Source organism: Anarhichas minor, unplaced genomic scaffold, assembly GCF_050575085.1.
Source record: "Anarhichas minor isolate MPS153535 unplaced genomic scaffold, ASM5057508v1 ptg000151l, whole genome shotgun sequence".
In the NCBI taxonomy this organism is placed as follows: Eukaryota; Metazoa; Chordata; class Actinopteri; order Perciformes; family Anarhichadidae; genus Anarhichas; species Anarhichas minor.
The window spans coordinates 31,996-57,345 of record NW_027466597.1 but is presented as its reverse complement, the minus strand read 5'-3'; the positions used below and the strand labels follow the sequence as shown (position 1 = coordinate 57,345).

At 41.8% G+C, this 25,350-nt stretch overlaps 1 protein-coding gene across 1 annotated transcript; it reads left to right on the top strand.

The window, feature by feature from the left end:
• LOC142943682 (sodium channel protein type 4 subunit alpha B-like) lies at nucleotides 1-24,721 on the top strand. The gene is given in 31 exon segments (XM_076085331.1): nucleotides 1-195; nucleotides 1,225-1,405; nucleotides 1,667-1,804; nucleotides 3,385-3,503; nucleotides 4,297-4,386; nucleotides 5,122-5,250; nucleotides 8,192-8,277; nucleotides 9,074-9,262; nucleotides 9,358-9,421; nucleotides 9,510-9,651; nucleotides 9,757-9,960; nucleotides 10,031-10,091; nucleotides 10,149-10,399; nucleotides 10,948-11,019; nucleotides 11,336-11,422; nucleotides 11,517-11,873; nucleotides 12,559-12,724; nucleotides 12,991-13,160; nucleotides 14,581-14,653; nucleotides 14,788-14,909; nucleotides 15,207-15,380; nucleotides 15,670-15,792; nucleotides 15,896-16,180; nucleotides 16,560-16,613; nucleotides 17,255-17,383; nucleotides 17,630-17,731; nucleotides 20,210-20,480; nucleotides 22,243-22,846; nucleotides 23,337-23,481; nucleotides 23,607-23,684; nucleotides 24,250-24,721. Coding segments are annotated over 31 exon segments (4,905 nt in total). The 5' UTR covers nucleotides 1-91; the 3' UTR covers nucleotides 24,385-24,721.
• Nucleotides 24,722-25,350: the final 629 nt, after the last annotated feature.

Genomic DNA, 25,350 nt, shown 5'->3' with positions numbered 1-25,350 from the left:
TCACAGAGAGAGACACAGACAGACAGACAGACAGACAGGACGGGGGAGACAGGTGGCAACAGGTGGATGCAGAGGACAGACGGGTGCAGCCATGACGAGCAGAAAAATGTCCTTTTTTGAGATGTGGAGGAGCAAGAAGGAGAGAGGAGAGCTTCTGAAGAGAGCCAACCAGCTGAAACTTCGTCCTTCACAGCTGTAAGTGTGATTCTCTTTAAATATAGAGACAGCTCTGCTTTAAATACGGTGGTCACATGACCAGAGAACATGCTGCTTTAGATACAGGTAGTGAGAGTGATGTCACGTGACCAGAGAACACGCTGCTTTAGATACAGGTAGTGAGAGTGATGTCACATGACCAGAGAACACGCTGCTTTAGATACAGGTAGTGAGAGTGATGTCACATGACCAGAGAATACGCTGCTTTAGATACAGGTAGTGAGAGTGATGTCACGTGACGAGAGAACACGCTGCTTTAGATACAGGTAGTGAGAGTGATGTCACATGACCAGAGAACATGCTGCTTTAGATACAGGTAGTGAGAGTGATGTCACGTGACCAGAGAACACGCTGTTTTAGATACAGGTAGTGAGAGTGATGTCACGTGACCAGAGAACATGTTGCTTTAGATACAGGTAGTGAGAGTGATGTCATGTCACGTGACCAGAGAACACGCTGCTTTAGATGCAGGTAGTGAGAGTGATGTCACGTGACCAGAGAACACAATGCTTTAGATACAGGTAGTGAGAGTGATGTCACCTGACCAGAGAACACGCTGCTTTAGATAAAGGTAGTCAGAGTGATGTCACGTGACCAGAGAACATGTTGCTTTAGATAAAGGTAGTGAGAGTGATGTCACGTGACCAGAGAACACGTTGCTTTAGATACAGGTAGTGAGAGTGATGTCATGTCACGTGACCAGAGAACACGCTGCTTTAGATGCAGGTAGTGAGAGTGATGTCACGTGACCAGAGAACACGCTGCTTTAGATGCAGGTAGTGAGAGTGATGTCACGTGACCAGAGAACACGCTGCTTTAGATACAGGTAGTGAAGTGAGAGTGAGAATATGAACTGAGCTTCGAGGTGTGTCTCATGTTTCAATGTGATGAAGGGTCCCGTCCTCATCACTTCACACAGTCAGAGAACACTGCTGAGACCAGTCCTCATGAAGTCTCTCTGGAGGTCTTGTCTTTGTTTGAGGTCCTCTACTCCCCGTCTCCACACAGGAGGCGGTTGCTAGGTGACAGTGGAGTCCGGGCAGCGCTGCAGAAGACCAGGACGGCGTCTCTGCTGCCCCCTGTTGGTACGGAGGTCTTCAGACGTTTGACAGCAGCTTCACTTCAGAAGATTCAACAACAACATGAAGATGAAGAGATGGAGCTCCAGACGAGGAAGAAGAGCAAAGAGGTACAAAACACACAAATCAATACCCAGTAATCAGAACTAATATAGTATAATAATACAATACTCTGAGGAGAACCAAGCAGACTGTGAACCGACTCACGGGGCAGAACTTTAGACCTGCTGCCTGAAGAAGAAACACTTATATAAAGAATTAATACATCATTTATACTTTGATTTAAATGCATCTTTAAGTTTAAGAATCTAAATGTATTAGAGTTCAACAACATTAACGGGTAAAATCAAATCCTCCTCACTGGTTGACAGGTAAAAGAGAACAACCAACCCAAACCAGCCAGTGACCTGGAAGCCGGGAAGCCCCTCCCATTCTTTTACGGAAACCCGCCCTCTCAGCTTCTGAACACCCAATTGGAGGAGCTGGATCCCTTCTACCAATCACAGAAGGTCTGTCTCTCTTTAATAGAATCCTCATTAAAAGATGAAAAACATCAAGTCTGACCTCTGACCTGTCTCTCTCTGACCTGTCTCTCTCTCTCTGTCTGTCTCTCTGACCTGTCTCTCTCTGTCTGTCTCTCTCTGACGTATATCTATGTATATCTCTCTCTGACCTGTCTGTCTCTGGCCTGTCTGTCTCTCTCTGTCTGTCTCTCTGACCTGTCTCTCTCTGACCTGTCTGTCTCTCTCTGTCTGTCTCTCTGACCTGTCTCTCCCTGACCTGTCTGTCTCTCTCTGTCTGTCTCTCTGTCTTTCCCTGTCTGTCTCTCTGACCTGTCTCTCTGACCTGTCTCTCTCTGACCTGTCTGTCTCTCTGACCTGGCTCTCTCTGACCTGTCTGTCTCTCTGACCTGTCTCTCTCTGACGTGTCTCTCTCTCTGACCTGTCTCTCTCTCTGTCTGTCTCTCTGACCTGTCTCTCTCTGACCTGTCTGTCTCTCTGACCTGTCTCTCTCTGACCTGTCTCTCTCTGACATATATCTCTCTCTGACCTGTCTCTCTCTGACCTGTCTCTCTCTGACCTGTCTGTCTCTCTGACCTGGCTCTCTCTGACCTGTCTGTCTCTCTGACCTGTCTCTCTCTGACCTGTCTGTCTCTCTGACCTGTCTCTCTCTGACGTGTCTCTCTCTCTGACCTGTCTCTATCTCTGTCTGTCTCTCTGACCTGTCTCTCTCTGACCTGTCTGTCTCTCTGACCTGTCTCTCTCTGACCTGTCTCTCTCTGACGTATATCTCTCTCTGACCTGTCTCTCTCTGACCTGTCTGTCTCTCTGACCTGTCTCTCTCTGACCTGTCTGTCTCTCTGACCTGTCTCTCTCTGACGTGTCTCTCTCTCTGACCTGTCTCTCTCTCTGTCTGTTTCTCTGACCTGTCTCTCTCTGACCTGTCTGTCTCTCTCTGTCTGTCTCTCTGACCTGTCTCTCCCTGACCTGTCTCTCTCTGACGTATATCTCTCTCTGACCTGTCTCTCTCTGACCTGTCTGTCTCTCTCACCTGTCTCTCTTTGACCTGTATCTCTCTGGTCTGTCTCTCTCTGACCCGTCTGTCTCTCTGACCTGTCTCTCTCTGACCTGTCTGTCTCTCTGACCTGTCTCTCTCTGACGTATCTCTCTCTCTGACCTGTCTGTCCCTCTGACCTGTCTCTCTCTGACGTATATCTCTCTCTGACCTGTCTCTCTCTCTGACCTGTCTGTCTCTGACCTGTCTGTCTCTCTCTGACGTGTATCTCTCTGACCTGTCTCTCTCTCTGACGTATATCTCTCTCTGACGTGTATCTCTCTGACCTGTCTCTCTCTCTGACGTATATCTGTCTCTGACCTGTCTCTCTCTGACCTGTCTGTCTCTCTGACGTATATCTCTCTCTGACCTGTCTCTCTGAAATGTCTGTCTCTCTCTGACCTGTCTCTCTCTCTGACCTGTCTCTCTCTGACCTGTCTGTCTCTCTCTGACCTGTCTCTCTCTGACCTGTCTGTCTCTGACCTGTCTCTCTCTCTGACCTGTCTCTCTCTCTGACCTGTCTCTCTCTCTGCAGACGTTCATCGTGCTCAGTAAAGACAACATAATTCACAGGTTTAATGCTGAGTTGGCTTGTTACCTGCTGAGTCCGTTCAGCCCGCTGAGGACCGTCGCCATGAAGATCCTCATGAACTCATATCCTTTGTGACCCTCTACTGAACTCATGTAGTCCATTTGTTGTTTTTTAGTAGTAAAGTTTTTTTTTAGTAGTTTATTGTAATTTTGTGCCAATAGTTTTGTGTCTTTTTTGATAGTTTAGTGTTATTATTAGAAGTTTACGGTAATTCTTTATCGGTAGTTTTGTGTCTTTCATGGTTGTCTAGTATCATTTTGGGAATTCAGTGTATTTTTTGGTAGTTTGGAGTAATTTGTATTGGTAGTTTTGGTAGTTCAGTGTCTTCTTGTTTTGTGTTTTCTGGTAGTTTTGTATATTTTGTGGTAGTTTTTGTGTCTTTTCTGGCAGTTTAGTATCTTTTTTTGTAGAGCATCATTTTGGAAATGCAGTGTCTTTTTTGGTAATTGGGAGTAATTTCTGGATTACATTACAGTACAGTCATTTAGCAGACGCTTTTATCCAAAGTGACGTACAATTCAGATTCTATCATATGGGTCTTGCTCAAGGACACATCGACATGCGACTAGTGGACCCGGAACCGGGGATCGAACTGCCGTTCCTTTGATTGAAGGACGGCCCTGCTCTCCACTTAGCCACAGTCGCCCATATATTATCTTCACGCCATCTCCATCGTGGTATATTGTGCCTCGTTAAGTGACCATTGTCATACATGTTCACAATGCATTGTGGGATACTTTGAGTCTTCTATTTAGGGTTTACTACTTCTCATTATACATTCAAAACTATGACATGGTGAACTCACGATACTGTGAGACTGACTTTGGACTGAACTTTTCCTCAATTCATCAAAACTTTATTCAGTTTGTTCATCATGGTAACGATTCTGACCAACTGTGTGTTCATGATGATGACTGATCCTCCAGCATGGAGCAGGATGGTGGAGTGAGTAACACACACACACACACACACACACACACACACACACACACACACAGGAGGACCAAATAACATCTGGAAATAACAGAACTGATTCACTGCATAAAACTGTATTTTGAAGAACAAAGAGTCAGTCTGTCCTCAGTGTCGATCTTTCATTGTTCACAAAGCTGTCATCTGCATATAAAAGGTCACTAAAGTTCAGTTTGAACTTTGACCTCTTTGAAAAGTGTAAGTGCTGAATTGAATCTCTGTTCTCAAAGCTACATACTAATGTTTGGGACACAAGTTGAGCTCTGGGGTTTGTCACGGTCACAGTGTGAGCTGTGATGTTGACTGCAGATGGCAATAGATAATATGAATAATAATGTTCTGGGTACGCTGTATTTTACCCCAATGATATGATCAATGATATGAAACATATTTTTGTCTTTGATGCAGTCACATAGCATCAAAGTAGAAAAATACAATTTAAAATGTATATATATTTCACTTATACTTTATATTGATACTGATTAATTCGAACGCTTCAGGAACAAGTGTTGAGAAGTTTTCTGGTATTGAATATTATCAATGTAAGAACCACACAACCATCTAATCCCTTTATGTATGCTATGCTAAATGCTATATAAGCTTTAACTTCACAACGGGAGTGTTATTTTTGTTACACCTGTGTTCTATTTCAATTGAGTGTATTTGTGCTGAATTTAAATATTTCTGTGTTTTTCCGTCTTTAAACAGACACGTGTTCACAGCCATCTACATGTTTGAAGCCATCATAAAGGTTGTTTCCAGAGGCTTCTGTGTCGGGAAATTCACCTTCCTCAGAGATCCCTGGAACTGGCTGGACGTTATGGTGATCAGCACGGGGTAATAATCAACAATGTTCAACACATTTTAAGGACAAACTTTGTAGTCGTCATGCATCTCTTTGTAGTCGTCGTGTATCTCTTTGTAGTCGTCGTGCATCTCTTTGTAGTCGTCGTGCATCTCTTTGTAGTCGTCGTGTATCTCTTTGTAGTCGTCGTGTATCTCTTTGTAGTCGTCTTGCATCTCTTTGTAGTCGTCGTGCATTTCTTTGTGGTCGTCGTGCATCTCTTTGTAATTGTCGTGCATCTCTTTGTAGTCGTCGTGCATCTCTTTGTGGTCGTCGTGCATCTCTTTGTAGTCGTCGTGCATCTCTTTGTAGTCGTCGTGCATCTCTTTGTGGTCGTCGTGTATCTCTTTGTGGTCGTCATGTATCTCTTTGTGGTCGTCGTGCATCTCTTTGTAGTCGTCGTGCATCTCTTTGTAGTCGTCGTGCATCTCTTTGTGGTCGTCGTGTATCTCTTTGTGGTCGTTGTGTATCTCTTTGTAGTCATCGTGCATCTCTTTGTGGTCCTCGTGCATCTCTTTGTGGTCGTCGTGTACCTCTTTGTGGTCGTCGTGTATCTCTTTGTGGTCCTCGTGCATCTCTTTGTAGTCGTCGTTTATCTCTTTGTGGTCGTCGTGCATCTCTTTGTGGTCGTCGTGTATCTCTTTGTAGTCGTCGTGTATCTCTTTGTGGTCGTCGTGTATCTCTTTGTTGTCGTCGTGCATCTCTTTGTGGTCGTCGTGCATGTCTTTGTAGTCGTCTTGCATCTCTTTGTGGTCGTCGTGCATCTCTTTGTGGTCGTCGTGCATCTCTTTGTAGTCGTCGTGCATCTCTTTGTAGTCGTCGTGCATCTCTTTGTGGTCGTCGTGCATCTCTTTGTGGTCGTCGTGTATCTCTTTGTGGTCGTCGTGCATCTCTTTGTGGTCGTCGTGTATCTCTTTGTAGTCGTCGCGTATCTCTTTGTGGTCGTCGCGTATCTCTTTGTGGTCGTCGCGTATCTCTTTGTAGTCGTCGTGTATCTCTTTGTGGTCGTCGTGCATCTCTTTGTGGTCGTCGTGCATCTCTTTGTGGTCGTCATGTATCTCTTTGTAGTCGTCGTGTATCTCTTTGTGGTCGTCGTGCATCTCTTTGTGGTTGTCGTGCATCTCTTTGTGGTCGTCGTGCATTTTTTTGTGGTCGTCGTGCATCTCTTCGTGGTCGTCGTGCATGTCTTTGTTGTCGTCGTGCATCTCTTTGTGGTCGTCGTTAATCTCTTTGTGGTCGTCGTGTATCTCTTTGTGGTCGTCGTGCATCTCTTTGTGGTCGTCGTGTATCTCTTTGTAGTCGTCGTGCATTTCTTTGTGGTCGTCGTGCATCTCTTTGTAGTTGTCGTGCATCTCTTTGTAGTCGTCGTGCATCTCTTTGTGGTCGTCGTGCATCTCTTTGTAGTCGTCGTGCATCTCTTTGTAGTCGTCGTGCATCTCTTTGTGGTCGTCGTGTATCTCTTTGTGGTCGTCGTGTATCTCTTTGTGGTCGTCGTGCATCTCTTTGTAGTCGTCGTGCATCTCTTTGTAGTCGTCGTGCATCTCTTTGTGGTCGTCGTGTATCTCTTTGTGGTCGTTGTGTATCTCTTTGTAGTCATCGTGCATCTCTTTGTGGTCCTCGTGCATCTCTTTGTGGTCGTCGTGTACCTCTTTGTGGTCGTCGTGTATCTCTTTGTGGTCCTCGTGCATCTCTTTGTAGTCGTCGTTTATCTCTTTGTGGTCGTCGTGCATCTCTTTGTGGTCGTCGTGTATCTCTTTGTAGTCGTCGTGTATCTCTTTGTGGTCGTCGTGTATCTCTTTGTTGTCGTCGTGCATCTCTTTGTGGTCGTCGTGCATGTCTTTGTAGTCGTCTTGCATCTCTTTGTGGTCGTCGTGCATCTCTTTGTGGTCGTCGTGCATCTCTTTGTAGTCGTCGTGCATCTCTTTGTAGTCGTCGTGCATCTCTTTGTGGTCGTCGTGCATCTCTTTGTGGTCGTCGTGTATCTCTTTGTGGTCGTCGTGCATCTCTTTGTGGTCGTCGTGTATCTCTTTGTAGTCGTCGCGTATCTCTTTGTGGTCGTCGCGTATCTCTTTGTGGTCGTCGCGTATCTCTTTGTAGTCGTCGTGTATCTCTTTGTGGTCGTCGTGCATCTCTTTGTGGTCGTCGTGCATCTCTTTGTGGTCGTCGTGTATCTCTTTGTAGTCGTCGTGTATCTCTTTGTGGTCGTCGTGCATCTCTTTGTGGTTGTCGTGCATCTCTTTGTGGTCGTCGTGCATTTTTTTGTGGTCGTCGTGCATCTCTTCGTGGTCGTCGTGCATGTCTTTGTTGTCGTCGTGCATCTCTTTGTGGTCGTCGTTAATCTCTTTGTGGTCGTCGTGTATCTCTTTGTGGTCGTCGTGCATCTCTTTGTGGTCGTCGTGTATCTCTTTGTAGTCGTCGCGTATCTCTTTGTGGTCGTCGTGTATCTCTTTGTGGTCGTCGTGTATCTCTTTGTAGTCGTCGTGTATCTCTTTGTGGTCGTCGTGCATCTCTTTGTGGTCGTCGTGCATCTCTTTGTGGTCGTCGTGTATCTCTTTGTAGTCGTCGTGTATCTCTTTGTGGTCGTCGTGCATCTCTTTGTGGTCGTCGTGCATTTTTTTGTGGTCGTCGTGCATCTCTTCGTGGTCGTTGTGCATGTCTTTGTTGTCGTCGTGCATCTCTTTGTTGTCGTCGTACATCTCTTTGTGGTCGTCGTGCATCTCTTTGTAGTCGTCTTGTATCTCTTTGTGGTCGTCGTGCATCTCTTTGTGGTCGTCGTGTATCTCTTTGTAGTCGTTGTGTATCTCTTTGTGGTCGTCGTGCATCTCATGTAGCTGTAGGATAGTTTTCAACAGCTGTCCCTCAGCCAGATCTTGTTTCATCCATTAAAACCACACTGATGATGATGATGATGATGATGATGATGATGTGTTTCAGATTCGTGGCGGGGTTTGTAGCCCTTGGCAAAGTTTCTGTGCTGAGGACAGTTCCTCTAGTCCTAAAGATCATCACAGTCATCCCAGGTCAGTGTATGTGTGTCTTTGAGCGTGTGTGTGTGTGTGTGTGTGTGTGTTTTGTGTGTGTGTGTGTTACACACATACATCAAAGGTGCATTATGTAACATATGGCCTGAATTTTAGTTTAAAACATAAAAAAATAAACAAACATCACAGTATTGACGTTATGTCAAAGACAGATATTTACTGAAGTCATGCTAACCAGCATAATATTGTAAAATGTACCTGTAGAGGTAATAGTGAGTCACTGCAGTCTTTAGTTGACCCTTGTGTGGTGTTCATATTGTTCTTATTCAGCCAGTGTTCGTGGGTCTGGTGGACCCGCTGCATTTTTGGGTTTTTAATTCAACACAATCAAATAGTTTTATGTTAAAATACTTAACAGATGTTTACTTCATCTCAATGACAAGCAATATATATAGCATATATGGTTAGTATTTGCCCTTTACCTTTGTTAGATCACATTTATGAATTAAAGCCCCCCCCCCCCCCCCCCCCCTTCCCTAACCGCTAAAACCGTGAGGGGGTCTCCATAAGATGGCAGTATTATTCTGACCGGCAGTCAGAGTTTCAGCAGTTTGGTTGGATCTCATGCATCCTTGTCCTGCTGTTAGTTCGTAGTTGACTTTATTAATAACCGATGACTGTATTTAGATGGACTCTAGTGTAGAATGAGTTAGAGGTGTATTACTGCCCCCTAGTTCTGTGGAGCATGAGGTCAGATGTTACACATTCCTCTTTTAAAGGCTGTTTTCATGAATGATGATGTCGTGAGTCAGTCTTTCGCCCCGCCCCCTCTCAGGTCTGAAGACCACGGTCGGAGCTCTCGTCCAATCACTGAAGGGACTCGTTAGCGTCCTTGTTCTGATGGTGCTCGTCCTTAGCGTCTTGGCTCTGACTGGTCTGCTGCTCTTCATGGGAAATCTGAGGAGCAAATGTGTCATTTGGCCTGTTTCTAATATCAGTTTCCACGATATGACTACAGACCCTGGTATGATGAAGATGATGAAGATGATGATGATATTTAGATGTACAGTGTTTGTCTGATCCCTGTATTTCAGCTGTTGTCCTTCGTCTCTCTGGCAGTGAACTACTACTTCCTGCCAGGTCAGCTCGACGCTCTGGTGTGTGGAAACAGCTCTGATTCTGGGTTCGTTCACAACACAGACCCTTAATAACATGAGACCTGATGATGGTGATGATGAAGGTGATGATGATGAAGGTGATGATGTGTTCAGGCGCTGTCCGGAGGGCTACACCTGTCTGAAGGCGGGAAACAACCCAAACTACGGCTACACCAGCTTTGACTCGTTTGGGTGGTCTCTGATGTCTGTGGTCAGACTGCTGAGCAAAGACTTCCTGGAGAGCCTGGTGCAGTTGGTCCGTAACCCTAAAATTCAAAGTGTGATAACAACAAAAACAGGGTCTCTCTCTCTCATCTGTCTGTCTCTCACCTGTCTGTCTCTCTCACCTTTCTGTCTGCAGACGTTACAAGCAGTAGGTAAAGCCCACCTGACCTTCTTCGTGCTCGTCTTCTTCCCCGGCTGCTTCTTTGTCCTCAGCCTCGCCGTGGCGGTCGTTGCCATGGCGTCCAGTGAGCGGGAGGAAGCGGGCGTCACCGAGCTCAAACGGAGAGAAGAAGAGTTCGGTCACATCCTGGAAGCGATAAAGAGGAGAGAAGAAGAGGAGGTGAGATCTGTTCAGTTCCCACACCTTGTTCATGTAAAGCTTTTATTAAAATGTGCTGTTGTTACAGCAGGAGGCCTGCAGGGCGGCGCTCCCACCGGAGTCTGATGGTGGAAACACAGAGAGCATGGAAGGTACACACACACACACACGCAGACCAGAATAATGCTGACTTCCTGTTGGCCTCAGAGATCCACTGTGTTGTGTTTCAGAGGACCAGAGGTCGTGTTCTTCGTGCTGGTTTGTCTTCGCCAACTTCCTGCTGAAATGGAACTGTTGTGGCTGTTGGCGGTGGCTCAAACAGCAGCTCTACATCTTCATCACAAGCCCGTTCTTCGACCTCGGGGTCGTCATCTGCCTCATCGTCAACATCGTCTTCATGTGTTTGGAGCGTTATCCAATGACGGAGCGCTTCAACAGGACGCTGAATGAAGCACAGCTGGTCAGTTCTAGAGAGGTTTGAAACTTTAAAGTGGAAATGAAACAAGTTACAAGTTACACTGATTATCAGCAATTATAAAACATGACATATATGTCTATGTGTGGGCATAATAATATTATATTAACATACTTTATTCAGTTACTGATTCTGGATCAGTTTTGGAAGAACTCATATTCCGTCTCTTCTAAATTTCTACCGCTCTGATTGACATCTCTGACTGTCGCCAAAGCAACAGCAGCTGATGCTCAAGAGTATTGTAGTATTTCAGATCGGATCAGAAACAAAGTGTGAATAATTCAAAATGTTGACGTTGACATTGTCAAAAGAGTCTTTAAATAAACATTAATAATACAAAATCACACTGAACAGCACAAGTATTCAACAACACATGGAGGAGAAAAAGGGAACGAAGCACCAAGAGACCTATTAAAGAATCAGGTGACAATGAGAATAAAGGCCTGACTTTATACCATGATGAAGACTGATAGAGCTAAACATGTTGACCTCTCACCCCTGATCTCTCACGTCTGACCCCTGACCTCTCGCAGGTCTTCACAATGATCTTCATAGCTGAGATGTTCCTCAAAGTCGTGGCCATGGACCCGTACGGATACTTCCAGGTCAGACTTCCTGTTTATCGCGTGGGCGACTGTGTGTAAGTGGAGAGCAGGGCCGTCCTTCAATCAGAGGATCGGTGGTTCGATCCCTGGCTCCGGCTCTGCTAGTCGCATGTCGATGTGTCCTTGAGCAAGACACTTGACCCAAAATTGCTCCCGTAGCTGAGCCTACGGTGTAGAAATGTGATAGAATGTGAATTGTAAGTCGCTTTGGATAAAAGCGTCTGCTCAATGACTGTAATGTAATGTAATTGCCAGCTCAGTGTTGATGACTGACAGATGTTACCATGGTAACGTGTGTCTGTTGCCATCGTTACAGGTGAGCTGGAACGTCTTTGACAGCATCATCGTCTTCGTCAGCCTGCTGGAGCTGTCTGTCTATGACGGTCTTCGCTGGTTATTAGTGGTCAGTATGACATCACCACATCAAAATGAACAAATACTTTTATTAAGTACTTTAAATATCACAATATAAATAATATTACTGTTCTCCTGTATAGATGAGAGTGTTCAGGCTGGCCAGGTGGTGGCCGTCCTTCCACATGTTGATAAAGATCATCGGGACCTCGTTGAGGGCTCTGAGGAACCCGACCCTCCTTCTGCTCATCATGGTCTTCATCTTCAGCGTGGTCGGCATGCAGCTGTTCCAGCAGGACTACAAAGACCACGTCTGTCGCATCTCAGCTGACTGCCTTCTTCCTCGTTGGCAGTTTACGGACTTCTTCCACTCGTTCCTCGTCGTCACCAGGGTCCTGTTTGGAGAGTGGATTGAGATCACCTGGGACTGCATGGAGGTCTCGGATAAGACCACATGTCTGATCTTCTTCTCGATGTTCCTCGTCATCGGAAACCTGCTGGTGAGTCTCGGCAGGTTGACCTATTTGGACCTGAGCCTGGATCCCGTATCTCACTAATCCTCCGGTCCAGCAGGTCAGCTGTAGCTCGAACAGATCCATGTCTGAGGTCAAAGGTTTCGGGTTTTGGTCTTTCTAGAAGATCGGCCCAAATATCATGAAAGATCTCAGTTCACTGTAAGTTTAGGTTGAGTACACAGTGTTACAGGTACAGGTCCTGAATCTCATTCCTGGCCTTATTGCAGGTCCTGTATCTGTGCCTGAATGTGTCTCCACCCTTGTTGAAGGTCCTGAATTTGTTCTTGAATCTCTTTATTTTGTTCCTAACTTTGTTCCCAGACTTGTTTGAGGTGTTGAATCGGTTCCTGACCTTGTTTTAGGTCCAGAATCCACTCTTGAATCTGTTTGCTGCTCTTGTTTCAGATCCTGAACTGTTCCTAGTATTTCACAGGTCCTGAATCTGTTCCCAGTTTTCGCTGGCCTTGATCCCGATCCCCAGTCTGTTGCTAACCTCGTTGCAGGATCTGAATCTGTTCCTGTAGTTGCCTCAGGTCCTGAATCTATGTCTTACTTTGTTCTTGGTCCTGTTGCAGGTCCTGATCCTGTTTGCTCGCCTTGTTGTAGGTCCTTAAACTGTTCCGGGACTTTGGAGTTTCAGGTCCTGATTCTGTTCCTGGTCTGGTTTCAGGTCCTGAATCTGTTCCTGACCTTGCTGCTGAGCTCGTTCAGCACTGTTTGTCTGCTGGATCCAGAAGAAGAAGAACAAAGCACCCTGCAGATCACTATCAGGCGGATCAAGAGGGCTTTGGGGACTTTACTGGGAAAGAACACACATGTGAACCCAGACCACCCAGGTAGGACCAGACCAGGACCTGGAGCAAACTATTTATGAATGGACTTTTCTGTTCTTGATAATATTGATTTGCTTTTGTTTGGTTGTGATATTTAGTTTTTGTTATTTTCTGTATTTTGAATGTTTTCAGAGTTTAGGATCTGTTTCTTTTATCTTGAGATGAAACCTTCTTAATAAGTGGAGAAAGTTTTTAATAGTTCTTAAATATCGTTCACTATAAATCTCTCTTATGACTGAATGTATTTTGTGTAATTTCCTTTATTTTAGAGGTAGACAAAAAGGAAGTCACCAGGAAGAAGTATCTGGACTTTACCTCTGTGGCCTCAAACCCGCCGGTGTTAGAGGTCAAGGACCTCAATGGTGACCATGGATCCCAGAGGGTCCCCACCGCCAAGGCCGAGAAAACTTCTGAAGAGGAAGAAGAAAAAGAGAAAAAAGTAAACTGTTTTCAGCGATATTTAACTTCATAATATAGACAGTTCACAATCAGTGACTAACACATTAATCAAGAGAAGAGAAGCGGATGAAATAAACAACAAGATAATAATACAATAAACAACAACAGTAGATAATTAATAGGAGGTTTATATCACCAAGTTGTACAGAGACATCAGCATTTTAAGCATTATTGCTTATGTATTATTCTAATTTTACATCAATCAAGTTTCACCTTTTTCAATAAAGGGCTCAGTGTTTTCTATTTCTTGAGTTAACATCACCATAAATTTAACTTTCTGAAATTGAGAGCTAATTAAGTGAATCTTATTTTCCTGGTAACATGAGCACTTTATATTCTCTGGTCAGTTGACTGAACAATATCAGTCATAAAGCTTCCTTCAAATGAAAAGAGAAAAGCCAGAAATCCAATGTTGGGTTAGGGTTAGTCCCAGTAGTGATGCTAACCCTGGACTCCTCCAGGACTCTGTGGTAGCAGGTCTTAGTCCCATTAGTGATGCTGACCCAGCAGATCTTAGTCCCATTAGTGATGCTGACCCAGCAGGTCTTAGTCCCATTAGTGATGCTGACCCAGCAGGTCTTAGTCCCATTAGTGATGCTGACCCAGCAGGTCTTAGTCCCATTAGTGATGCTGACCCAGCAGGTCTTAGTCCCAATAGTGATGCTAACCCAGCAGGTCTTAGTCCCATTAGTGATGCTAACCCAGCAGGTCTTAGTCCCATTAGTGATGCTGACCCAGCAGGCTTTTGTCCCAGTAGTGATGTTGACCCAGCAGGTCTTAGTCCCAGTAGTGATGCTGACCCAGCAGGTCTTAGTCCCAATAGTGATGCTAACCCAGCAGGTCTTAGTCCCATTAGTGATGCTAACCCAGCAGGTCTTAGTCCCAGTAGTGATACTAACCCAGCAGGTCTTAGTCCCATTAGTGATGCTGAACCAGCAGGTCTTAGTCCCAGTAGTGATGCTGAACCAGTAGGTCTTAGTCCCATTAGTGATGCTAACCCAGCAGGTTTTAGTCCCATTAGTGATGCTAACCTAGCAGGTCTTAGTCCCAGTAGTGATGCTAACCCAGCAGGTCTTAGTCCCAGTAGTGATGCTAACCCAGCAGGTCTTAGTCCCAGTAGTGATGCTGAACCAGTAGGTCTTAGTCCCATTAGTGATGCTAACCCAGCAGGTCTTAGTCCCATTAGTAACGCTAACCCAGCAGGTCTTAGTCCCAGTAGTGATGTTGACCCTGGACTCCTCCAGGACTCTGTGACTGAAACATCTCTACAACCACAGGATGGGTTGTGATGAAGACTGGTTCATCTTTCATGTTCCCCTCAAGATGAATTATAATAACTTTGTTGATCCTCAGACTGCTGTTTCATGAATAAACGTCATGCGTTCAATGTGTTTGTTCAGGGACATCCTGAAGTCCAGCAGCACAAAAACCCTGAGCACCAGAATGGAGACCCCGAGGACTGCTGCAGCGACAGTATGAGTCTTTCTGTAAAAGTGTTGAAGAACAGGAGTCAGTGTCGATAACAGCCCTGATAAGTATGTGTGTGTGTATGTGTGTGTGTGTGTGTGTTTCAGAGTGTTACCGTTGCTGTCCATTCCTGAATGTAGACACGTCCCGTGGCCGATGGAGGGTCTGGTCTAACTTCAGAAGAGCCTGTTTCTCTATTGTGCAGCACAAATGCTTTGATATCATCATCTTCTTCATCATCCTGCTGAGCAGTGTAGCTCTGGTAAATATATATAATATGATATATTATTATTATTAATTTTCTGGTGAAGACAAACATACAATATTATATATTATTATTATTATTATTATTATATCAGGCACTAACATCAGTGTGTTTGTGAACATGTGTTTGAGGACGTCCACACACCTGGTCAGGTACTAACATCAGTGTGTTTGTGAACAGGTGTTTGAGGACATTACACATCTGGTCAGGTACTAACATCAGTGTGTTTGTGAACAGGTGTTTGAGGACGTTACACACCTGGTCAGGTACTAACATCAGAGTGTTTGTGAACAGGCATTTGAGGACATTCACCTGCAGCACCGTCAGGTGTTGAAGACGGTTTTGGTCAGAGCGGATCAGGTGTTCACTTGCCTTTTCCTCATGGAGATGATTCTCAAGTGGATCGCCGTCGGACTCAAGAAATACTTCAGCGACACCTGGAGCTGGATTGACTTCCTCATTTTACAGGTGAGAAGAGATCCATAACCCTGATTATTCGTAAAATATTGATGATCGTAAACTGTAACGTAAACTGGATTGTTTCTACTAGTTATTAAGGGTTAATCTAGTCCCAGTATTGTTTCTACTAGTTATTAAGGGTTAATCTAGTCCCAGTATTGTTTCTACTAGTTATTAAGGGTTAATCTGGTCCCAGTATTGTTTCTACTAGTTATTATTGGTTAAACTGGTTCCAGTATTGTTTCTACAAGTTAAAATGGTTCCAGTATTGATGTTAATACTGTGTTTTCTCTTCCAGGTGTTCCTGGTGTCTATAGCTGCCGACACATTTGGATTCTCTGAACTGGGAGTCTTTCAGTCTTTGAGGACTTTGAGAGCTTTGGGGCTTCTGAGGGCCATTTCTCGCATCCAGGGCCTGAGGGTGAGACCGCAATTCAAAGAAAGACATATGGGCAGACAGTGTAAACACAGACAGACAGGCAGCAGGTCTCAGACAGTCTCCCTCTCCCCCCGTCTGTGTGCAGGTGGTGGTGCAGGCTCTGGTCCGGACTGTCCCGTCCATGTTGGACTTCATGCTGGTGGCTCTGGTCTTCTGGATGGTCTTCAGCATCCTGGGAGTGAATCTGTTTGCTGGAAAGTTTTATTACTGTTATAATGAGACGGCAGAGGAAATCTTTTTACCTGAGGTTGTGAACAACAAGTCGGAGTGTTTCTATCTGATGATGGAGAACTTCACTGAGGTCCGCTGGAAGAACACACACTTAAACTACGACGACGTGTTGAAAGGTTACCTGTCGCTGCTGCACCTGGTCAGTCTAAACGCTCGTAGTCTGAACGCTCGTAGTCTGAACGCTCGTAGTCTGAACGCTCGTAGTCTGATCCCTCGTAGTCTGATCCCTCGTAGTCTGAACGCTCGGTCTGATCGCTCGTAGTCTGATTGCTCGTAGTCTGAACGCTCGTAGTCTGATCGCTCGTAGTCTGAACGCTCGTAGTCTGTGTCGATCAAATAAATGAATTTCACTTCACTGTTTCATATTTATCAACAAAGATGATGATCATGTAGATATAATTTATAGAAATATATATGTACAATTTAGTTCAGCAGTACCTGACACATTAACCTGAGTTTACATTACAAACAAACTTCATCCAGTGTTTTCATGGAGGACTCGTGTGTTTCTCTGTCAGGCGCTCTCAGTCGACTGTGTGGACGTCATGTACCCAGCTGTGGACGCCACATGGGTCAGTACACCAACTGTTATACTTTACTGGTAGTAAATAGTTATGGTTATGGTCTTGGTTATGGTTATGGTTATGGTTATGTTGTAGTTATGGTAATAGTTATGGTTGTAGTTATGGTAATAGTTATGGTTATGGTAATAGTTATGGTAATAGTTATGGTTATGGTCTTGGTTATGGTAATAGTTATGGTTATGTTAATGGTTATGGTTATAGTTATGGCAATGTTATGGTTATGGTTATAGTAATGGTTATGGTTATAGTTATGGCAATAGTTATGGTAATAGTTATAGTTATGGTTATAGTTATAGCTATAATATGGTTATATTTATGGTTATAGTAATGGTTATGGTATAGTAATGGTTATGGTAATAGTTATGGTTATGGTAATAGTTATGGTTATGGTTATGGTTATTGTTATGGTTATAGTTGTAGTTATGGTTATGCTAAGTCTGCTGGAAATTAATGCAATATTAAGTCTTCTAAAGCGATGGAAACCCAACTGTGTGTGTGTGTGTGTGTGTGTGTGTGTGTGTGTGTGTGTGTGTGTGTGTGTGTGTGTGTGTGTGTGTGTGTGTGTGTGTGTGTGTGTGTGTGTGTGTGTGTGTGTGTGTGTGTGTGTGTGTGTGTGTGTGTGTGTTTAGTTGGAGTCACAGCCGGTCTATGAGTCCAACACCTACATGTACCTCTACTTCATCGGTTTCATCATCAGCTCCTTCTTCACTTTCAACTACTTCATCAGAGTCATCATCGACAACCTGCAAAGACAAAAGATACGTCTTTATATTGAGAGACAGATAGACTGAGTGTCTTTACATTTGTGTTTATGTTTGTCTTAACTATTGTCTTTATTTTGGTGTTTATGTTTGTCTTAACTATTGTCTTTATTTTGGTGTTTATGTTTGTCTTAACTATTGTCTTTACTTTTGGTGTTTATGTTTGTCTTAACTATTGTCTTTACTTTTGTCTTCACTTTTTTAAATATTGGTGTTTACGTTTGTCTTTACTTTTGTCTTTACTCTGCAGGAAAACAGATTTTTATGACAAAGCAACAGCAGAAATATTGCCAGTCTGTTAAGAAACGTATGATGGAACCTCAGAAACCTGTTCCACGACCTCAGGTGGGTTTATTTACTTTCCGTCTCACGGTGTTCTTAATAGTTAATACACGTAGGGAGTTCAGGTTCGACCAGGGTCCATATTCATTCAGCAGCTCCGAGGAGGAAAACAGTCCCTGAACAGTGTTAGCTGCAGGGTCTGCAGTTACTGGGGCCTGTAAACACCTGATCCAGGTTTTTGTGTAATTAGTTAGTAAAACAAGAAGCATGATGGGAAATGATGCGATGATGGTCAACATGCTGAAATAAAGTAAACGTGAAGTCAGTAATGCAGATCATAAATCATATTCTTGCTGTTGTTTTTATCATCAGTGTTAAGATGCAGAAGATACTAAAGTGTCTTCACTCTCAGCTGTCAGAGTAACCTGATGAGGATGATGAGGATGACAATAATGAGGAGTGTGATCTCAGAATTCATTCATAATAAACTGAATAAACTATATATAAATTCATAATAAACTGTAAATAAATTCATAATAAACTGTGAATAAGTTCATAATAAACTGAATAAACTGAATAAACTCAGAATAAACTGAATAAACTGAATAAACTGTAAATAAATTCATAATAAACTGAATAAATTCATAATAAACTGTAAATAAATTCATAATAAACTGAATAAACTGTAAATAAATTCATAATAAACTGTAAATAAATTCATAATAAACTGAATAAACTGTGAATAAATTCATAGTAACTGAATAAACTGTAAATAAATTCATAATGAACTGTAAATAAATTCATAATGAACTGTAAATAAATTCATAATAGCTATGAATAAATTCATAATAAACTGACTAAAATGTGAATAAATTCATAATGAACTGTAAATAAATTCATAATAGCTATGAATAATTCATAATAAACTGACTCAAATGTGAATAAATTCATAATAAACTGAATAAACTGTAAATAAATTCATAATAAACTGAATAAACTGTAAATAAATTCATAAACTGTAAATAAATTCATAATAAACTGAAGAAACTGTAAATAAGTTCATAATAAACTGAATAAACTGTGAATAAATTCATAATAAACTGTAAATAAATTCATAATAAACTGAATAAACTGTAAATAAATTCATAATAAACTGAAAATAAATTCATAATAAACTGAATAAACTGTAAATAAATTCATAATAAACTGTAAATAAATTCATAATAGCTATGAATAAATTCATAATAAACTGAATAAACTGTAAATAAATTCGTAATAAACTGAATAAACTGTAAATAAATTCATAATAAACTGAATAAACTCTAAATAAATTCATAATAAGCTGAATAAACTGTAAATAGATTCATAATAAACTGAATAAACTGTAAATAGATTCATAATAAACTGAATAAACTGTAAATAAATTCATAATAAACTGAATAAATTCACAATAAACTGAATAAACTGTAAATAAATTCATAATAAACTGTAAATAAACTGTAAATAAATTCATAATAAACTGTAAATAAATTCATAATAAACTGAATAAACTGTAAATAAATTCATAATAAGCTGAATAAACTGTAAATAGATTCATAATAAACTGAATAAACTGTAAATAAATTCATAATAAACTGAATAAACTCTGAATAAATTCATAATAAGCTGAATAAACTGTAAATAGATTCATAATGAACTGAATAAACTGTAAATAAATTCATAATAAACTGTAAATAAATTCATAATAAGCTGAATAAACTGTAAATAGATTCATAATAAACTGAATAAACTGTAAATAAATTCAAAATAAACTGTAAATAAACTGTAAATAAATTCATAATAAACTGAATAAACTGTAAATAAATTCATAATAAGCTGAATAAACTGTAAATAGATTCATAATAAACTGAACAAACTGTAAATAAATTCATAATAAACTGAATAAACTCTGAATAAATTCATAATAAACTGTAAATAAATTCATAATAAGCTGAATAAACTGTAAATAGATTCATAATAAACTGAATAAACTGTAAATAAATTCATAATAAACTGAATAAACTCTTAAAAAATTCATAATAAACTGAATAAACTGTAAATAAATTCATAATAAACTGTAAATAAATTCATAATAGCTATGAATACATTCATAATAAACTGTGAATTAATTCATAATAAACTGTGAATAAATTCATAATAAACTGAATAAACTGTGAATAAATTCATAATAAACTGTGAATAAATTCATAATAAACTGAATACATTCTGAATAAATTCATAATAAACTGTAAATAAATTCATAATAAACTGAATAAACTGTGAATAAATTCATAATAAACTGTAAATAAATTCATAATAAACTGAATAAATTCATAATAAACTGAATAAACTTTAAATAAATTCATAATAAACTGAATAAACTATGAATAAATTCTAGTGCTGGGCAACGATTACAATTTTTAATCGCATGATTTTTTTGCGATTAATCGTTTCTATGTGTCGTATGTCCCTTTGACATTGTCTGCTTATTGTCTCATGTAGAATTGCCTCCAGGCTCGGCTCTTTGACCTGGTGACTAAACGGTCTTTTCAAGTCTTGGTGGTGGTGGTGATCTGCCTGAACATGGTGACCCTGATGGTGGAGTCAGACCAGCAGAGCGAACAAACGGAAAACATTCTGATCTGGTTCCACTTCGTCGTCATCATCCTCTACTTCACAGAGTTCATTTTGAAGATCATCGCGCTCAGACAGCACTACTTCACCGACAGCTGGAACATCTTGGACTTCCTGGTGGTCACCATCTCCATCCTAGGTGAGTCTGTCGTTGTTTTGGATTAATTTAGAGGCATCACATGTTTTAAAATATAAAGTACAAACGTAGGATTAAAGAAAATTCTTTTGTTTTGTTCAGGCAACATTTTAAATGCATTTCATTGTTTTTTATCCCACAACGATGACCACTTCCTGTTCCACTGTTAGAAACTTAAAGACCCTGAAGGAAAATCTTTTATCTCCTTACCTGGCTGTGACAGATGTACAGATGTAACCCACCGAAGTCACTGTCACTGCTTCACATGTTGGCCTGTAATAAATAGTGAAACGTGATCTCACTCCCAACTGTTGTAGGTCTCACTCCAAACAGTGTAGGTCTCACTACCAACTGTTGTAAGTCTCACTCCCAAACCTCCCAACTGTTGTAGGTCTCACTCCCAAACCTCCCAACTGTTATAGATCTCACTCCCAACTGTTGTAGGTCTCACTCCCAACTGTTGTAGGTCTCACTCCCAACTGTTATAGATCTCACTCCCAACTGTTGTAGATCTCACTCCCAACTGTTATAGATCTCACTCCCAACTGTTATAGATCTCACTCCCAACTGTTGTAGGTCTCACTCCCAACTGTTGTAGGTCTTACTCCCAAACCTCCCAACTGTTGTAGGTCTCACTCCCAACTGTTGTAGGTCTCACTCCCAACTGTTGTATGTCTCACTACCAACTGTTGTAGGTCTCACTCCCAACTGTTGTAGGTCTCACTCCCAACTGTTATAGATCTCACTCCCAACTGTTGTAGGTCTCACTCCCAAACCTCCCAACTGTTATAGATCTCACTCCCAACTGTTGTAGGTCTCACTCCCAAACCTCCCAACTGTTATAGATCTCACTCCCAACTGTTGTAGGTCTCACTCCCAACTGTTGTAGGTCTCACTCCCAACTGTTATAGATCTCACTCCCAACTGTTGTAGATCTCACTCCCAACTGTTATAGATCTCACTCCCAACTGTTATAGATCTCACTCCCAACTGTTGTAGGTCTCACTCCCAACTGTTGTAGGTCTTACTCCCAAACCTCCCAACTGTTGTAGGTCTCACTCCCAACTGTTGTAGGTCTCACTCCCAACTGTTGTATGTCTCACTACCAACTGTTGTAGGTCTCACTCCCAACTGTTGTAGGTCTCACTCCCAACTGTTATAGATCTCACTCCCAACTGTTGTAGGTCTCACTCCCAACTGTTGTAGGTCTTACTCGCAAACCTCCCAACTGTTGTAGGTCTCACTCCCAACTGTTGTATGTCTCACTACCAACTGTTGTAGGTCTCACTCCCAACTGTTGTAGGTCTCACTCCCAACTGTTGTAGGTCTCACTCCTAACCCTCCCAACTGTTGTAGGTCTCGCTCCCAACTAAATCAGTGTCCCTCTGCGTCTGATACCGACACACCGCGCATTCAACTAACTCCAACGTAAACAAACCCAAATCATTATTAGTCGCTCAGTGCAACTGATGTAGAAGAAAGAGGTCAATAATGATTGATTGATTGTTTTTTTGTTTTATTTTCAGGAGTGTAGTTACAGCATGAGTATTGTTAGAATATCAATATTACCTCAAATGTTTTGATTTTTTTGAAGATGTGTCGGATTATGAAGGCACACTTTTCACTTTAAGGGACTTGAAATTTGCTTTTGCAGATGTGTGTCTTTAATTTTATTATTGTTTTTTGTAAACCATTGTAAATCTAGAATATTTTTGGGAATTTATGATTGTTTAATAACTCAAACTCTCTCTCTGTCTCTCTCTAGGCATTTTTTTTTCTGACCTCATCGAGAAATACTTTGTGTCGCCTTCTTTCTTCATGGTGCTGCGAGTGGTGCATATCTTTCGTATCCTCTACTGGGCCAAGGGGATACGGAAGCTGCTTAATGCATTCATGATGTCACTTCCTGCCCTCTTCAACATTGGCCTCCTCCTCTTCATCATCATGTTCACCTCCTCCGTCTTCTGCATGTTTAACTTTGCCTATGTGAAGAAGGAGTTTGTGTTGAACGACATGTTTAACTTTGAGACGTTTGGGAACAGCATGATCTGTTTGATACTGATGACTACTTCAGGTTCATGGGGCGGTTTTCTGATTCCCATCATGAACACTGAGCCGGAATGCGATCCCGACATGGAGAACCCAGGATCCATGATCAGAGGAAACTGTGGCAGCCCGGCAGTCGCCATCGTCTTCATGGTCACCCACGTCTGCCTGACCTTCCTGCTGGTGGTCCACCTGTACATCATCGTCATCCTGGAGACCTTCAAGTCTGAGGACGCAGAGCCGCTGAGTGACAACGACTTCCAGATGTTTTATAAAACCTGGAAGGAGTTTGACCCAGAAGCCTCGCAGTTCATCCAGTACAGGTGAGTCCTTCTCCCTAGAGTACAGATGAGTCCTTCTCCCTAAAGTACAGGTGAGTCCTTCTCCCAACAGTACAGGTGAGTCCTTCTCCCTAAAGTACAGGTGAGTCCTTCTCCCAACAGTACAGGTGAGTCCTTCTCCCTAAAGTACAGGTGAGTCCTTCTCCCAACAGTACAGGTGAGTCCTTCTCCCTAAAGTACAGGTGAGTCCTTCTCCCAACAGTACAGGTGAGTCCTTCTCCCAACAGTACAGGTGAGTCCTTCTCCCTAAAGTACAGGTGAGTCCTTCTCCCTAAAGTACAGGTGAGTCCTTCTCCCAACAGTACAGGTGAGTCCGTCTCCCTACAGTACAGGTGAGTCCTTCTCCCAACAGTACAGGTGAGTCCTTCTCCCTAAAGTACAGGTGAGTCCTTCTCCCTACAGGATGGGTGTTACTCTGAACAAGCTTTCGTGGTCTGTCGTGGACTCTCATGGTCTCTCCTGTGTTCCACAGTGAGCTGTCAGATTTCTGCGACGCTCTGCAGGATCCTCTGAGGATTCCTAAACCAAACCCCATCAAACTGACCCACACGGACCTGCCTCTACTTCCTGAAGACAGAATCCACTGCTCGGACGTGCTTCACGCACTCGCCACACAGGTGACGTTATCTTTATTTTTATTATCATTATTATTATTGTTATCATTATTATTATTATCATTGTTATCATTATTATTATTATTATTATTATTATTGTCATTGTTATTATTATATTATATGTGCAGGTGTTGGGTGACTCAGGAAAGCTGAACTCTCTCAAAGCTAGAATGGAGGAAAAGTTCTAACTGAACAACTAGTACACAGTCTGCTGAGTACGTCACTGCTACGCATCAGACAGCTTGCTGAGTTTTATTTAGTTTGATGACGTGTCTTGTATGACGACTTCGACCTGATTTCTTGCATTCGTCGTTGCTAGTTCTGAGTTTTAAGGAAATGTGTCATTGGTGTGTCTGAGTTAGCCGATGGTGGATCGTATTCAATCAATCACATTAACAGCTGTGGTCGTTGCAGATCTGAACTCTACTGAGAGCGCCTCTGTAGTCTGGAAGGAAGTTGGTTTTTTTTGATTTCATTTTAACTTCAGTTCCGAATTATTTTATTAGGTGAAAGGAGGCGATTGGTCAAAACATGCAAACATTAATTTAACTGATGACAACTGGCGGCCTTTTATTGGTTCATTCTTGCAGATGTGAGTTATATGTATATAATATATATATAAGATCAAATATGTCTTATTGTCACCAACGGGACATTTAGTTTGGCCAACAGAGCTGCAACCTGTAGAATACAATACGTAGCAACCAGACAGTGCAGTGGTACACCAAACACCAGACCTATCAGAAGATCATTGATTATTGTTGCCTACAGATGTCGTGTGAACCAATCAGCAGCAGCCTGCCGGGGAAACAGGAAGCCGTGGCGACAACAGCGATCCAGAGAGCAGACAAGAACCACGATGAAGAGACGTCCGTCGAGTCTGTGGATGTTTCAGCTTTACAGTGAGTTCTGCTCCGCCCTTTAATGCCCCGACTTCCTGCCAGATGAGAACCTGAAGGACTCAATCATCACCTGTGGACTTTCCTCTCACATCAGAGACACAAATTTAAGTTTGCTGAATCGATTCTGAGCTTTTCCTCTGGCCTTGAAAACATTCTTCCTGCGACTTTACTTCCTCGCAGAGCTCAGTCTTTGTTGATATTAAACTTTACAAATAAACTTGATATAACTACTAATCCCGGTTATGATTATCATTCATATAACATTGACTGGGATTGTAGACTATTCGTCTATTTCATAATCGTCATTTTGTGTAATTTTGTCTTATATCAGATAACATCCAGAAAAGATCCAGATCTATGTCTCTGATTACAGACTTTATTATATATAATATTATATAACATTAACACATAATCATTCATATTTTATAGACGTTTGAAGACGTTAGTATTATAAAAGTAACAGCATGAAAAAAGTAACATTACCATAAAAAAGTGAAGTTTGTGTTAAAGTAATAAAGTAGTGTTGCACCCTTCAACATACAGACAACCTAAAATATGAGTCCAACTGATCAACTGATTATTGGTTATTAACCACATGCTCCTCTAATACGTTTACTTTAACCAAGACATCCTCCTACTGTCAGAGTATCATCTCTTTAGAACTGTTATTATATATCTTTACTTTGTTATAAAGTTCTACTTCATTATACATTTTACTATATTTTATCATTTATATCATATTTTACAGTTTTACTTTTTTATTCATTTTTACCTTATTATAGTCTACATTTTGTACGGAGTTTTGTTGTGTAGCGTTGATATTTTGCTGCTGATGCTATCTCTCTTTTACACGTGTAAAACTAAATAAATGCAGCTCAAAACATTTCACCTTGTTCAATATTCATTTTAGCTGGTGGCTGTCACCAATAAATGATAAGCTCCCACAGTGGCTCTCTGTATCCGCCCTGAT